The 15,398-nt window shown below is 47.6% G+C and overlaps 8 protein-coding genes across 8 annotated transcripts, besides 1 other annotated feature; 7 read left to right on the plus strand and 1 right to left on the minus strand.

The window, feature by feature from the left end:
* Nucleotides 1-744: 744 nt before the first annotated feature.
* FPSE_03489 (uncharacterized protein) lies at nt 745-1,674 on the plus strand (the record flags this gene model as incomplete). Its single annotated transcript, XM_009256608.1, has 2 exons — nt 745-931; nt 980-1,674. The coding sequence occupies 2 exons, from the start codon at nt 745-747 to the stop codon at nt 1,672-1,674; spliced, it is 882 nt and encodes a 293-aa protein (XP_009254883.1).
* A 411-nt stretch (nt 1,675-2,085) lies between these two features.
* On the plus strand, nt 2,086-2,634 carry FPSE_03488 (uncharacterized protein; the record flags this gene model as incomplete). The annotated part of the gene is made up of 4 exons (XM_009256607.1): nt 2,086-2,314; nt 2,376-2,458; nt 2,507-2,551; nt 2,602-2,634. The coding sequence occupies 4 exons, from the start codon at nt 2,086-2,088 to the stop codon at nt 2,632-2,634; spliced, it is 390 nt and encodes a 129-aa protein (XP_009254882.1).
* Nucleotides 2,565-2,585: a repeat region.
* Nucleotides 2,635-4,000: 1,366 nt separating the features above from the next.
* On the plus strand, nt 4,001-5,639 carry FPSE_03487 (uncharacterized protein; the record flags this gene model as incomplete). Its single annotated transcript, XM_009256606.1, has 2 exons — nt 4,001-5,268; nt 5,324-5,639. The coding sequence occupies 2 exons, from the start codon at nt 4,001-4,003 to the stop codon at nt 5,637-5,639; spliced, it is 1,584 nt and encodes a 527-aa protein (XP_009254881.1).
* Nucleotides 5,640-6,909: 1,270 nt separating this feature from the next.
* On the plus strand, nt 6,910-8,272 carry FPSE_03486 (uncharacterized protein; the record flags this gene model as incomplete). Its single annotated transcript, XM_009256605.1, has 2 exons — nt 6,910-7,069; nt 7,119-8,272. The coding sequence occupies 2 exons, from the start codon at nt 6,910-6,912 to the stop codon at nt 8,270-8,272; spliced, it is 1,314 nt and encodes a 437-aa protein (XP_009254880.1).
* Nucleotides 8,273-9,100: 828 nt separating this feature from the next.
* On the plus strand, nt 9,101-9,640 carry FPSE_03485 (uncharacterized protein; the record flags this gene model as incomplete). The annotated part of the gene is made up of 1 exon (XM_009256604.1): nt 9,101-9,640. One exon carries the CDS (start codon nt 9,101-9,103, stop codon nt 9,638-9,640), a length of 540 nt encoding a protein of 179 aa, XP_009254879.1.
* Nucleotides 9,641-10,973: 1,333 nt separating this feature from the next.
* Nucleotides 10,974-13,063, plus strand: FPSE_03484 (uncharacterized protein; the record flags this gene model as incomplete). The annotated part of the gene is made up of 5 exons (XM_009256603.1): nt 10,974-11,118; nt 11,167-11,654; nt 11,708-12,021; nt 12,069-12,362; nt 12,412-13,063. The coding sequence occupies 5 exons, from the start codon at nt 10,974-10,976 to the stop codon at nt 13,061-13,063; spliced, it is 1,893 nt and encodes a 630-aa protein (XP_009254878.1).
* A 363-nt stretch (nt 13,064-13,426) lies between these two features.
* Nucleotides 13,427-13,714, plus strand: FPSE_03483 (uncharacterized protein; the record flags this gene model as incomplete). Its single annotated transcript, XM_009256602.1, has 2 exons — nt 13,427-13,537; nt 13,601-13,714. The coding sequence occupies 2 exons, from the start codon at nt 13,427-13,429 to the stop codon at nt 13,712-13,714; spliced, it is 225 nt and encodes a 74-aa protein (XP_009254877.1).
* Nucleotides 13,715-13,934: 220 nt separating this feature from the next.
* FPSE_03482 (uncharacterized protein) lies at nt 13,935-15,348 on the minus strand (the record flags this gene model as incomplete). Its single annotated transcript, XM_009256601.1, has 2 exons — nt 13,935-14,587; nt 14,637-15,348. The coding sequence occupies 2 exons, from the start codon at nt 15,346-15,348 to the stop codon at nt 13,935-13,937; spliced, it is 1,365 nt and encodes a 454-aa protein (XP_009254876.1).
* Nucleotides 15,349-15,398: the final 50 nt, after the last annotated feature.

Below are 15,398 nucleotides of genomic sequence, written 5' to 3' on the forward strand. Positions count from 1 at the left end.
GCCCGGTTAGCTCAATCGGTAGAGCGTGAGACTCTTACGAGTACGCGATCTCAAGGTTGCGGGTTCGACCCCCGCATCGGGCTGTTCCTATAAAAACGATTGCGAGCATTAGCGAGGCATCTCTTTTTTGGATCGATTTGGATCGATTTAGGGATACGGTGATGGAGCGAGAGTGTGTTGTGTTATGGGGTCCCATCATCCCAATAAGCCATGGCTATCTTCCCAAATCAGATAACACTGTTCTTTTTTTCAGCTCGTACAATAGTTAATTTAGAGTCCAATGCAATTGTGTCCATGCAAACAACTCTCACAGCCGATGAACCCTGCCGCGACACCAAGCTGTTGCCACATCTAAGCCATCTTGTTCTCCATAGACTCGAGAGACACCGTTGCGCATCTCGTTTCTCGTTAAATTGTTGACAAGTAATCATCCCTGTATCCAGAGGCTGCTACGACACACCTCCATGGCCTTGGTCCACCTATTTGCGACTGACCGCGTCACTTGGGTGGGCCATTAATGAAGCCATCGAGACTAGCGCCGTAATATTCGCATTCAGAATGCGAAAAATATGATCCACAGAGTCTACCTCAGGAGTATAGAATGGCTGCCTCTGGGCACCTAAAAATCTTTTATTCATCACTTCTCTTTGTTTTTGTCCTTCATTGCGTTGGAAATCTTCAACTCTACTCTCATTTATCGTCATCCATCACCAGGTCGAGCAGCTACACTCATCTCGTGTCAACATGAACCAAGACGGACCTTTCGGACCCGTAGTAAACGGGACTCAGATCGTATTCTTCGAGTACCTACCCAACAAGCCTGCCGCAATCTCCTTCGTTGTCCTCTTCGGTATTACTACATTAGCTCATTTGATCTTCATCTTCATCTATCGAGCGTGGTTCTTTATCCCCTTCATTCTGGGAGGCATATGTAAGTCAGCTTGTATCCTCACTGCATGTTCCACACTAACTCTTACAGGCGAGATCTTTGGATATTTCGGCCGAGCCCAAGCCCACGATGACCCTGAAGAAGCGGGTCCTTTCATTCTACAAAACGTCCTCCTCCTTGCTGGAACACCCTTCCTCGCTGCGACAATTTACATGAGCCTTCGACGAGTTGCTGCGGCACTAGACTCTGAGCACCTCTCGTTCCTTAGTCTCCGCTGGTTAACAAAACTATACGTCCTCATAGACATTGGCTGCATCGTCAGTCAGTTCATCGGTGCTATCATACCTGCTTCGGGAGACGCCGATGCTATTGTCAAGGGCCGCATCATCCTCATCGCAGGCTTGGTCGTGCAACTGTGCGCTCTAAGCGTCTTCATCATCACATCGTTATATCTTTATCTCCGAGTCAGAAAAGAGGCAGGCCCTTTCTTGGACTCTTCTTTTGTCCGATGGAGACGGTACTTCAGAACGATCGAGGCCGTCACTGTTGTCATGATCATACGAAGCATTGTTCGAGCAGTAGAATATTTGCAGGGACAAGGAGGCTTTGTCATTTCTCACGAAGTATTCATTTACTTGTTTGATGCTTTGCCTATGTTTCTGGTCATGTTGTTCTTCCTGGTTGTGCACCCAGGTCGCTTGGTTAAAGAAAGAATGGATCCAAAAAGGAAGCAGCGACAAAGTGAGCATGTTCGATTGACAGAGTATTCGACAAGGCTAGAGTAATAATTTTTATTAGGAGAAGCGGCGTAATCAGACAATTTGCATTTATTCTGTCGATTATGAATATTTTACCTTCCATAGATAGGTTAGAAACAGGAACATGGTTGAAATCTTTTTTCTTTATTCGAGATCTAGGTTAGGTTTTTGTCGGGATCTTGGGCGACGAAATTAGTGAGTCAGTCTGTGACCTTGTAAAGGTGGTACCATGGACACTTAATTCTGTACCCTTGAGTCCAGCTGGTTAAGCTTTGGTGAAAAGACAGATAAGATAAGATAGGCTGCTGACTGTACTGACTTCTCCACTGTTTATTGGCTCAATCCCTGATGTCATTTGGCGACATCTCAACACGGCAAATTTGAGTCTTCAATCTCACCTTTACTCGAACATCATTGACACCGACAGCCATTTACATAATGTTTGCTCTACGAAGACTCATTGCCCGTCCCGTGGCCATGCCTATTATGCGCGTAGCTACGCGCCAGATGCACGTGACGCCTCGTCGCTTCGCCTCGGCTGACCAGCCTCCCAACATGGAGTCAATGATGAATGACCCTCTCATCCGTGACACCTTTGAGAAGCTGAGCCGTCACCCTCCGGCTATCGCGGCCATGCAAAGAATGGGAGAGGTTATCAAGAGCAAGGGTATGGACACCCCTTGCATGCTTGAGGAATGTATCCAATACCTAACCACCTGATAATACAGGCCTCGATGCATCCAAGCCTCCCAGCAAGATGGATCTCATGAAACTCATGATGGATAAGGAATTTAGAGAAGCATCTACAGAGGTATTTGATCGAGTCGCGTAGGAGGGATGATGCTGATGATATTTACAGTTGACAACTGAAATGCAGAATGCTGGTGTTGAGATCAACCCTGATGTTGGTACACCACTTTTTAATATTTTAATATTTACTGATAGCGTTGATAGGTCTTCATGAAGATGGTACAAGGTGAAAAGTGAAATTGAAGCATGGGAAAAAACTGTATATACCTTGGAAGACAAGTTAAAGAAATGTGCTGGATTCACATCTGCAGTGCAGCTATTTCTGTTCTCAGGGATCATTAGAGTAACATATGAGAATAAGACCGACGCGCTGGAACAAAAACCTCACATTAGACCCGTGTTATGCGAGAGCTGAAGTAGGAACAGCCCCAAAAAGGGATAGAAGCGAGCTGTTGGCTGATCTGATAATCACCGAATTACGTGCATAATGAGGCTGCTGACAATGCAGGAACCACATCCGCGGACATGTGTCAAAGTGACAAATGCTTTGAAGTTTCACTAGAGAGCAGTCGCACCGCTTAAAATGTTCTGGAATTTCTTGCTCTTTTGTTGGTCATTGCTCCATGATTTCCATTGATCTAACCAACCGGGACCCCCATGCCCTTGTTTCGGTGATCCTGAAGAGCACTATTGTTCTTACCACCGTGCGCTAGATCTTGAACCACCAATTGCGACGAGGCGACAAGTATGAACTGAAATGTGACTATCCATGTTCAGCTTACGGGCCGGTGCATAGTCTACTGCTAATGTACGGACACCAATGTCTCAAAGGATTTCAGCTCTGACCAGTGGTAAGATTACAGTGTGTCGTGTCGCACCATTTACTGTTGGATGAGCCACAATTATTAATGCGTTGGTTCAACAACACAACCAACAAGTCGTGTTGTGCTTGGAACTGACCCAGTGAAAGGAACAAGGGTCAGGCAGTTTGGTTGTGTCTCAAAGATTGCCTGTTCTATCCTAGGTACACAACAGTGCTAACGCCCAGTTACTGTAGCAGTCTAGACAGTTAATTTATGGCTGATCTAGCGGACCCTAGTCCCCTAGCTTTGGTGCTGGATTCCCCAAAGAACCAAGGGTCTTGAGGGATTTTTGAGGCGCCGCTAGGTTAATCCAATGTTTAATTTACACTTAACCTTGTCCAGGCAATACATGGGGGATTTCTCCCCGGGCCTGAGTCGCTGACAAGACAAGGGCTAGAAATTCTACGGATGCAACGGGCTACGGATGCCTATCTAGGAAGCTGCCTTTCGAATCCCATCCCTCCCATCAATCGGCAATCGCGAGAATTGGTTGGGCTGGCATTTATCTTACGACGCTTAAGCTAAGACCGCTCCTGGAAGCTGATCATTTGATTAACATGCCCAAATTAGGGGGTCTGATATCTGCAGCGATGGATGATCTAGCAAGGGCATACAAAAAGACAGACGCCACCCGAGGTCGCGACAGCTTGCTTCTATCTCTTTTAAGCACCTCATCTGTCACTCTTTTAATTTAAGATCTTGAGACTTGTTTATTTGTCCAAGTCTAGAGTCTTTCCAAAATGAGGCACTCACTCACACAGCTTTCTGCTGTGCTCACAGTCCTTTCAGCAACAACAAATGCCCTGCCCACAGATCATGAGAAGCATGGATCGTGCGCCAAGACCAAGGTTGCCATTCTCGGAGCCGGTGCTGCTGGTGTCGCAGCTGCTCAGAACCTCACAGCTTCTGGCATCAAGGATTTCATGATCGTCGAGCACAACGACTACATCGGCGGCCGTCTAAGGAAGCAGGAGTTCGGCAAGAACGCGCAAGGAAAGCCTTATATCATTGAGCTTGGCGCCAACTGGGTCGAGGGAATTGGATCTGAAGAGACCAACGAGAACCCCATCTGGCTACTTGCTAAGAAGCACAAGCTCAAGTCCACCTACTCCGACTACGACAAGTACAAGACTTTCGATCACGAGGGCCAGACGGACTGGAGCGACAAGATCGACGAATACGATGCCGCTTACGAGAAGGCTGCTGCTGAAGCTGGCCGTATCATAATCGACAACTTGCAGGATACTTCTGCTCGTGCCGCTCTCCGCACAGCTGGATGGCGACCTGAGAAGGACGACATGCACGCTCAAGCTGCGGACTGGTGGGGTTGGGATTTCGAAGCGGCCTGGACACCTGATGAGAGTGGCCTTGTCTACGGTGTTGCTGGTGGCAATGCTAGCTTTGGCTACTTCAGTGACGTTAGCAACCTCGTTATCGACCAGCGTGGTTACAACATCATCCTCCAGGAAGAAGCCAATGAGTTCCTTCGCAAGAACGACAAGCGCCTGCGTCTCAGCACCACCGTCGAGGGCATCAATTACAACAAGAAGGGTGTGAAGATCACCAACAAGGATGGTAGCTGCATCGAGGCCGACTATGCCATCTGCACTTTCTCCGTCGGTGTCCTCCAGAACAACGTTATCGATTTCAAGCCGGTTCTTCCCGCATGGAAGCAGAGCGCTATTGATCAGTTCGCCATGGGCACCTACACCAAAATTTTCATGCAGTTCAACGAGTCTTTCTGGGATGATGAGACCCAATTCCTTCTTTACGCTGATCCTATCGAGCGTGGTCGATACCCTCTTTTCCAGTCCCTCAACGCCAAGGGCTTTGCTGAGGGTTCCAACATCCTTTTCGCCACTGTCACCGGAGAGCAGGCCTGGCGCGTGGAGCGTCAGACTGACGAGGAGACCCAGGAGCAGATGCTCGAGGTTCTTCAACTCATGTTCCCCAAGAAGAAGATTCCCAAGCCTACAGCTTTCACCTACCCCCGCTGGAGCACCGAGTCGTAAGTCGAAATCAAATCATTCCATTTTTTGAAAATGATGCTAACCAATTTGCAGCTGGGCATTCGGTTCTTACAGCAACTGGCCTGTTGGCATGACTCTCGAGAAGCACCAAAACATGCGCGCCAACGTTGAGCGACTCTGGTTCGCCGGCGAGGCCAACTCTGCCGAGATGTACGGTTTCGTTCACGGTGCCTGGACTGAGGGACGATACATCGGCCACAAGATCGGCAACATCATCAACGGAAAGGCTGGTGATGACGATTTCGACATGACGCGATATGAGACTCTTCATGGAACGACCTTTGAGGATGAGCATAACGAGGATAACGGATGGTTGTTCCCTTATAACGTCGAGGAGGGTGGTGTCTAAAAGACGGGAGAATAATCTTCATTGTATATATACCTTGATGCGGGATACCGTATGCGTATTGTAAAATGGCCGGGAAATGGCTGCGACATATAATTATTTAATGCATTTTTGTTTACAATGTGGTCTTGTTGGTCGCGTGTGTGTGTATTAGAGTTTTGCAATGTGCACCTTTGTTTATCTAGGTGGATTCATGTTTTCTTTGTGACTGTGACGTTGATCAAGGGAGGCCACCCATGAAATGTAGGGATAATCATTCAACCACAACGCCCGTTGACGAGACGCAGCAAATATTTCCTTGCCGTTGGTTCGCATGATGACGTCTTTGATTGGATGGTAGTCTAGTGACGCGGCAATAGTCTAAGCATCGGTTAGTGATGTCGGCTAGCAATGTCGAGTCGGTTTGTGTGTGGGATGATTGATAAGTCAAAAGCCTTGGCGTTGCATGGAATGGTCTTTGATATGTAGCCTGCTGATACCATGCAGCTTGCTGATACTATGGAGAAAAGACACGAGTCAGATCCGGATACCCCGGTATCTTCTCCAAATGCCTGTACTCAATCTCTTTGTTGAGCATAGGTTAGTTGGGGTACCTACGGAGCAGTAACCGATAAAACAGTCAATTAAAGTCTCGTATTAGGTTGCCGACCCCAGAAGCCGTCGTCGGTCACCGCCTGAGGGGAACCACTTTAGCTAGATTTGGAGAAGCGGATATAGAGGACACAAAACCGACAATGATCATCTCCAACATATTCGGACTTTGAGAGATATCACTCTGTATCTCCGCTTCGGCAAATCATCACACCAGGTTTCCGACATTGCCAAGACCCCAAGAGCTGTGCATTGTCCATCAAATTGAAGCTATCCATTGGCCCAACTCGTCTCCAAGTCTTGTCCCTCCACCCTTGCCAAGCGCCAAGCAGATCTAAGGTTAGACTTTAGGTTTTCTAAGCCTCACGGTAGATGAGAAACAACGAATCATGGAACAAAGACCGCGTAATTCGTCATTCGGACGCCGAAACCGCCTGTGCAACAACTCCCCACCCTTCTGACAGCGTAGCAGCTTGGCGATACATTCTACGCGTCATAGTCAAACGATACATTAGGCGAATACTGATTTGTAAAGTTCATCATGTCTCCCGTTCTAGTGCCCGTCTGTAGTCAAGCCCCTGACGTATGTGTCGGAGTATTTAATTAACTGTAGCATTGTCCCGAAGCCACGATATCTAGTCAATCAATCTCTCACAGTCCTCCTCAAACCTTCTTGATAACTATGTTGCGATCACTTGCTCTCGCAAGCATCCTTGCTGGACAAAGGTTACATACTGCAGCCCAACGCGATGAGGTAGACAACAGCAACCTGGACCCTCTACGATTTAACAAAGACGGCACCTTTCAAATATGCGTCTTCTCAGACCTCCACTTTGCCGAAGGTTTGTTCAAAGAGAACCAATCAATAAATAGTTGTTAACCAAAGTGAAGATGCTTCCTCAATAGGGCCAGAGAAAGACGCCAGGTCTGCAAAGGTCATGGCTGATGTCATCGACGCTGAATCACCAGACCTGGTCGTTCTAAACGGAGACCTTATTAACGGAGAATCGACGTATTCTCACAACAGCACGCACTACATAGATCAGATCGTCGCTCCGATGGTTGACCGAAACATGACATGGGCTTCGACATACGGTAACCATGATCATAATCGCAACATCAATGGCACAGGAATGTTGGAGCGTGAACACACCTGGCCCGGATCAAGAACAGAATCTATGGTTCCTGGAACCAATGCCGGAACAACCAACTATTACCTTCCTGTGTATGCATCAGACTGCAGCTCGAACTGCACGCCTGAACTTATCCTCTGGTTCTTTGACAGTCGCGGTGGTTTTTACTACCAAAGTAGTGCTCAGCCCAACTGGGTCGACAAGAGTGTTGTGGAATGGTTCAACAACACCAATGCTGATTTGGTTGAGGAATATGGCAAGGAGATTCCATCATTGGCATTTACGCACATTCCTGTCTATGCCTCACTACAACTCCAAAAGGAGTCTGGTGTCGACGAGAACAACCACCCCGGAATCAATGACGAAACCGTCATCCAACAAGGCGCTGGATGGTGCGCTGAAGAGAAAGGAGGCTGCGACTATGGTAACCAAGACATGCTGCTGATGCAAGCTTTGGTCTCGACACCCGGCGTCATCGGTCTTTTTTCGGGACATGACCATGCCAACTCTTGGTGCTACAAATGGGATTCCAAAGTTGGCGATATGGAACTTGAAGGAAACGGTATCAACCTCTGTTATGGCCAGCACACCGGCTACGGCGGTTACGGCGACTGGATTCGAGGTGGACGACAAATCGTTGTCACGCAAGAGGGTCTCAAGAAGAACGAGGTCGATTCACATATTCGCCTCGAGTCAAAGGAGGTTGTGGGCAAAATTTCGCTAAACTCAACGTACAACACTGATTCATATGAGGCGACGCCGAATCAGAAGACGTTTCTAAGCGGCGCGAGCTCTTCCAACCCTTCTCCTTCAGATCGTCCTGTATCACTGGCTGCGCATTTGGGATTGAATACTGCTTTCAAATCGCCACTGTTTGTTTTTGCTGGAGTTCTTACATGGATTATGATTTAGAGCGATAGATATGCTTGATAGAATACATTGTGATACCCCCACCCATAGTCTCTGCCTGGCATGAATGTATCCCATGATTGAGACAACGTATCCGACGAGTCAGTTTCGACTACGGTGGGTAATTTATCTCCAGACTGGTCTTTGTGTAGTTTCAAGCCAAGATCAACCAGGATCAGTTCATCTACAAGGAGAGCAACGTCTGCTCAGAACCAACTTGCCATATCCCAGATGAAAAAAGAAAGGCACTGCAAAGAAACAAAGAACATGCGATAAAAACACGCAAAAAAAAGAAATCTTTGATGAGACTGGGACTCGAACCCAGGAGGATTGCTCCACCAGGAAATTGGTGTTAAGGTTAACCTTAACCTGGCGCCATAACCAACTCGGCCATCTCACCCAAGCTAGTGCTGTTGGAGTTTTGTGTCAGTACGACACACCAGATTGTTCAGAAATAACACCTGCTTCCCATCATTTACAGCATATCTTGATGAGCTGCATCAAAGAGTATTGTTATCACACTCTTAGAGACAGGATGCTTTTGTCTGTTCTGTAAAGAACAAGGGTATCTAATCTCTTTATGCGCCTGGACAATGGATAATGCTGCATTCTTTCCAAACCTTCACTTCAACAGATCGAACAAAGGAGCGGTGCTCTTGTCCATTCGAATTCACCACCAACCACAGCGTATAAAGCTCGTAGCAAGAATCTGATCCTCTTTGCCTTCGTTCAAACTACTCTTCCCATCAACACTTACTAACGCCAAGTTTTACACCCAAACATTCATAGGATCATCAAGACACCGAACAGACATAGCACACAACAGTCAAAATGTCTCCATTTGACCAAATTCTCACCAAAGACGAGACGACCCCTCTGGGCATTCACGGTAGAAGGTCTGCTTCAATCCATGGATGGATCTTTGAGGTTAGTCATGCGATACAGGACAGACCTCTGTCTCCATTGGATACTTCTGACGAGCCGAAATCCCCAAGCTCATTGACAGTTGAAATTCAGTTCCAAGATCTGATGGCAGAGTACGCAGAAGTACGAGAGAGGAAGGAGAAGCTCGAAGACAAGATCGCAGACCTATATCACACTCATCAGAAAAACGGTGACACCACGTTTCCTGCATCTTGGTCCCCATCTGCTTTCACCAGCATGACTGAAAGACCAGAAGCATCTAATCACAAAGGTAAGTCTACGGCTGCAAAGAAACAAGAGCTCCCCTCGACTTCCAGTGACTATAAGGAGTACTCGCCTGCTGATCAAGTCCAAGAGAAGGTGAAAGACCGCAAACCTAGGAAGCCCAAGACTGAGGAGGAAAAGAACCGTCACATCAACAAGGTTCTTATACGAAATTGCCTTTGAGTATAGAATGATTCTTTTGGGGTATGTAGTTTTGCTTGTTTATTGGGATTATTCCACAACTTTATTAGACAGTCATCTGTATTTGAGAAATAAAAACATTTTTCCCATGTGTATTACTTGTGTCAAGCAAATACAACGAAATCAGTGAATCAAATTCTATCGCTCCGTAGTGGATTCTTGGCCTGTGTGTATATGCACACAACATAAATCCTGGATCTTGAGCCAGGTGCAAACACTATGTTGTGCAATTTATGGGCCTGAGAACTTTTACAGTCCAATTACACTGCTGCTGTGGATTGTTCCAGTGGAGAATATGGACAGCCTTATCTCGGAACTTGTTCAAACGCTATCTCTCATGCACGATCAAAGTTAATGCAAGATCCAGATCAAGATGGGTTCCGGTAGAGTGACATGTATGGATTGCCGAGACTATTACGATGTGACTGAAGAGGTAGACCAGACTTGAGATGATAACAATGTTTGTTGTCTGCTTGCACAAATTTGCACCAAAATGTTACTATAATGGGTAGCGTCGGCAAGGAATCTTATGCACTAAGGAACTTATGGCTATAGCCAGATGTCAGATGATCGAACCAATCAGACCTAGCCGGAGCATTTGCGTACGAGGGGGTTTCCTCACTCTGTTCTCTCTCTCCCTGGATCATCTTGAAAGAAAGATACATGTCAATATCCGATTCAACCCAGCCCACTCTTCGCAGTACCTGGACTACCTACATAGTAGTCATTTTCCACACACATGCAGTAACCCCAGCGAGACAACTCTGACGCGACCCGAACCAAACGCCCAAGTGTCTATCATTTCCTCTTGGAGATTGGCATCTTTCCTGCCCCCTCAAACAGCAAAAGTCTTTCACTACCCTCCGCCTCACTCCCAATCTCAGCTCACCAGCTTTTAAGCCACTCATTTTGTCACTTGCCACACATTCAAGTCCCAGTCAAACTCCCATGAACGACCCAAACAAGCCTACCCGAGCAAAAGAACACCAAAAGAGCAATAGGCAGCTGCTCCCCAGGAAGTCCCTCAAGGCCGGGCATGGAGACGCTCAGCAGCATCACTATTCGCCACTCGACATCTCCGATATTCCCAGGGCAGCCCTGACATCCGTCGCATGCAACAACTGCCGCCTTAGAAAGTCCAAGGTTTGTTCCGCCACTATCTTGACTGTCGTATCTATCTTTTTTTTTGTATCATCCTGGGGTAACATCTTTTTTTTTCCTTGACTTGTAGTGTGACGGTCGTAAGCCGACATGTTCTGCATGTTCGAGTCGGCGGCAAAAATGTATATACCGCGCCGAGGTCACACAGGAGAAGATGCTCGAGCTCCGCAAGGGCTCCAAGGATCTTTTCGAGGCACTCGAGCTATTGAGGACTGCGCCTGAGGAGAACGTCGCTGCGATGCTGCTGAACTTGCGCGGCAGAGGCTCCGTATCCGACTTTTTGCAATCTATCGATTCAGGTATGGTAGGGGCCTCACCACCCTTAAATCCATTAACTACAAGTCTAGCGGGGACCCTGGCTAGCTCTGCAATGGAGATAGACCTCAACATGCGCTACCCAAACGCGTTCCCGACCCTAGAAGCCCTTGCAATCACGGATGTAGACATCGGGCTCTTGGCAGATGACAAGCGCAGTCCAAGGCTACCAACCTCTTCAGAGGCGACCTCAATATCTCCCTTTTCTCCTCTTGACTTTTCCGGACGACAACCCGCGACACCGACGACTTCTGAATCCTTCTCTACACCCAGTGACACCACCGGGGATTCATCCCAGCAGTCATACATCGACCATAGACTAGAAGGTCTTCAAATATGGCAATGGACTTCTGTTCCTATCCCTGAAACCCTAGCAGAGCAAACGATTTCTTTCTATCTCTCTAACGAGCATCCTTTGCTTGCATTCTTCGACGCCAATCTATTTATCAAAGACTTTGTAGCGGGTGGGGGACGGTTCTGCTCACCCGTCCTCGTTAGTGCGTTGCTTGCTTGGTCCTGCGTAAGTTGCTGTACTCAGTCCCCTCGGTCTAGACCTTGGCTAACGAGATTCAGGCCTCTTATTCACAGTTCGAACCAAGGGCGCAACCCTTGTCGTTTGCGTTTCTCAAGGAGGCAAAGAAGCGTTGGCGGGATTTGCCGGACTACAATTGTGTCACTACTCTTACCTCTGCCATGTTCTTGACCTTGACATGCAACCAACATGGACAAGATCGAGTTGGGTTGTTTTATCTAGATGCAAGTGCAGAGATTGGTCGTCGGCTTGGTCTATTTGGTGCCGATGATGCAAAGATCCTTGGTGTTGACGATGATGACGAGTTGAGATCAGCGGCTTCGTATGCTGCCTGGGGGTCGTTTGGATGGCACAGGTAAGTGATTTTTCCAGATAGAAACAGACTTTCACTGAACAGTTTAGTCTACACTCAGTCAACTTCCGAACAAAACATCGGATACTCCATCCACCATCTTTACCGATACCAGGAGACGTATCCGGACCGCCCCTTTTTGATCACATGGGAGGCACGTTCACATGGATATGCAAATTCTGGTTGGTAACACACACGATATTCGGAGAAGGCTTCAACAACTTCAGTCGCATGCCCATGTCCCACGCACATCAAATGTACCAGTTGTTGCTTGATTGGGCTGTTGCTTTGCCAGATGAGGTCAAGAGAACTGACACATGCCCGCACCATGTCTTAGTGTTGCAGTGAGTATGGCAAGACATCGGCCCAAGTGCCAGGCTGACAGCTTCATAGTGTCTGGTACCATACCTCAATTATAGATATTTGGCGACCCTTCCTAGAGAGGCACCAAGAGGAAGACGCGGCACAGAGTTCAACTGCCATTGCTGCGCATGCGGCATCGGTGCAGCAGCTGAAACGCATCATTTACACGTACCGCACACGATTTGAGTTAACAAACGCAACTATGGTTATGACACCCGGCTTTCTCACTTTGATCAATGAGATTTACCGCAACCCTGAAGCACCAGATGCGCAGTTCTGGTTCATTCTCGCGTCTCGTGGTTGTCTCTCTATTGCATCATGGTGCAAAGGCCTGCGCGGCATCACAGAAGGTCTCATGACAATTGGTTGGCAGAATGGAACTTTTAGACGTCAGGGTTGGGCAGGAAACAGCATGATCGAAGATATTCGCACTGCGACAAGGGCGTTAGTGCAAGACGGCGCTTACAGCAGTCTGTATCCCATCAGCTTGGATTCAGTAAGCGAGGACATGAATGACATCGGGATGGAAGCTTTGGCAGGAGAGTTCCAGCGGTTGACAGCACAGAATGAACCGCGCGGGCAGGAGGTTGAGATGTCAATCGAGCAGCCTGTCTGGAAGGGGGATCCTCGAGACTTGTCGATGACGTTGAGCGAAGCAACTGAGGAAGAAGAGTACACGTAACATAATTATTAGATAATGGTTAATTGAATACACGAATAATGACCAAGAGTCGGTGCGCTAGATACTGGTGACTTTCGTGGTCCAAGAAGAAGCATGTTCTATGACCAGACGAGGCACACATAGTCATATCACATGAATCATACGACAGTGCTCGGACATGCTGACTTATGATGCGCGCTGATAGAGTCAGCAACCGGGTCAATACGCCGCTGGATCCTAGCTCTTACATCTACCGCTTACCTGTGATGTGATCGCCCTTTACTATAAAACCCCGCGCATCCCACGACAGTTTCAAATACACCTTTGTTCGCGTTGAAGTAATTGACTGTTATCTTGTACTTTACTTCCTTTCGAAACTCCACTATGTGTGTTGCCAACAAAGAACTACTGCAAAAGTCCAAGCAGGCTTCTGATGCATCGGAAGAGTTCTTTTCCGTGTCCACTATCGCTGTAAATCCGGACAGAATTGATGAGGTATGACCATCGCCCTCATCAAATCGTGACGAGTAGCTGTTCTTAGTTACTAACGATACATAGGCGTATGCGTGTTTGACCGAAGTTGCCGAGGCCACTTTGAAGGAAGACGGCGCCAAGATATACAGGTTCTACAAAACTGAAGGCAAAGACGAGTTTGTCTGCATGGAAAAGTAAGAGAATATCTGTGGATGAGATAACTATGGAAAGTGCTAATTTTCAATCTAGGTTTGTAAGCCGGGATGCTTATGCAGCGCATACAAGTTCAGAACATGTGAAGGAATGGGCAAAGAAATATCTTGATTCTGGCATCTTTGTAGGAAGCTTCGGATTCCACCATCTTGCCAAGGAAGGCCCTGGCGCTGGAGGTTTCGATCGACCTTGACCATGTTGTACTTTAGGATACAGTGCTCTGCTGCCTCTGTTTGATTTCGTCCATCAGCAATTTATACTCCTTGTTGTCATCGCCCTTTTTAAGAGACTCAAGATTGACGTCTTCCCAGGCCTGAACGTCGCCGTATTTGTCATCTGACGTGACATATGGCCAAATAACAAGACTGGGGTCGTCAGTCAACTTCTTTCGTGCTTGAGCAACCTCGTCAGAGTCCATCTCTGCTGAGTCATAATCGTCATTCATATCCTCGAATTCACACAACGGGGCGATTCTCGCATATCGGTAAACTACTTCCCTCAAAGCGGGATTCCCTTTGCGGACAGCTTTCCAGAAGTCTGCCCAAGTTGGCTCAGTCCCCTCGGCCCATGCTGCTACGTTAAACAGATAGAGGGACTCAAGCTTTGGGGTACTTTCGCTCAGGAACTCCTTCAAGCTTTGGGTGATAGTCATTGTCTCCAGTCGCAGCGACTTCAGTTGAGGCATGGTATTTGGCTCGAAGCGCAGAGCGTCTTCGCCGAGATGTCCGTCTTCGTTTCCGGCTATACACAGGTGCTCAAGATTCTTAGCATGTTGAAAAAGAAAATCTGGCATCTCGACGAAGAAAGCATTGAATCCTTCCAGGGTGTTGACTGCCCATCCAGCTCCGTTGTCCTGACCTTTCTGACATTAGCTGTAGATCTTTAGATATCATATGAGAGCAGTTACCATAGGCTCGTATTGTCAAGCTCTTCAGCTTCCCCAGAAAGGCAGCCCATTCCGGGTCCAACCAGCATGAAGCCTTGATTGGTAGGAAGTGAAGGAGTTCGAGAGACTCTGTCTTTGCATATTTTGCTACATCCTTCCAAAGTTCGCACCATGCTTTGCGCCATTTGTAGTGTTTCTCTTTTTCTTTGACCCTTTCCCAGCTCTCCGGCCAGGAACAGAAATAGATACTCGTATCGGCAAGGTCGTTCTCATCCCAACCACCATCAACCTCAAAGTCTTCTTCTCCATTTGTGTGGATACTGAGCTTGGTACATTTAGACATCCCTTTGAACTGGATCACATCTTGCATAATCGGAATGTCGACAGAGTCCTGAGCCCAGACGGAGGCTGGGTAATCATCCCAGTACCATGCCTCCGTAGAAGCGGGATCGACTTCTGTGCCTTCAAGACCAGAGTTAGGCGGATTTGGTTGGAATTCTACGTTGAGACGTACGCTTAATATGTAGGCGCCATGTAGATGAATCACGGATTGGAGATTGTTTTCTCGGGCGAGGGGACAGTCAACCTTGATGTGGCGGAAAAGGTGAGGGACCAGTTGGTTTCGTAGTGTCTTGTTAGCGATGCTCAAGGATTCTTTGTCTGTCCAAGGGAGCAGGTCACTGATTGCGAGAAAAATCTCTGGTGGTAGGTAATCTAAAGCTGGAGGAGGCATGGCTGCGAAATGAGCGGTGATTGACGTGGTTCTTGGTGATTCTATTTGCC

Source organism: Fusarium pseudograminearum, chromosome 2, assembly GCF_000303195.2.
Source record: "Fusarium pseudograminearum CS3096 chromosome 2, whole genome shotgun sequence".
NCBI classification, from domain to species: domain Eukaryota; kingdom Fungi; phylum Ascomycota; class Sordariomycetes; order Hypocreales; family Nectriaceae; genus Fusarium; species Fusarium pseudograminearum.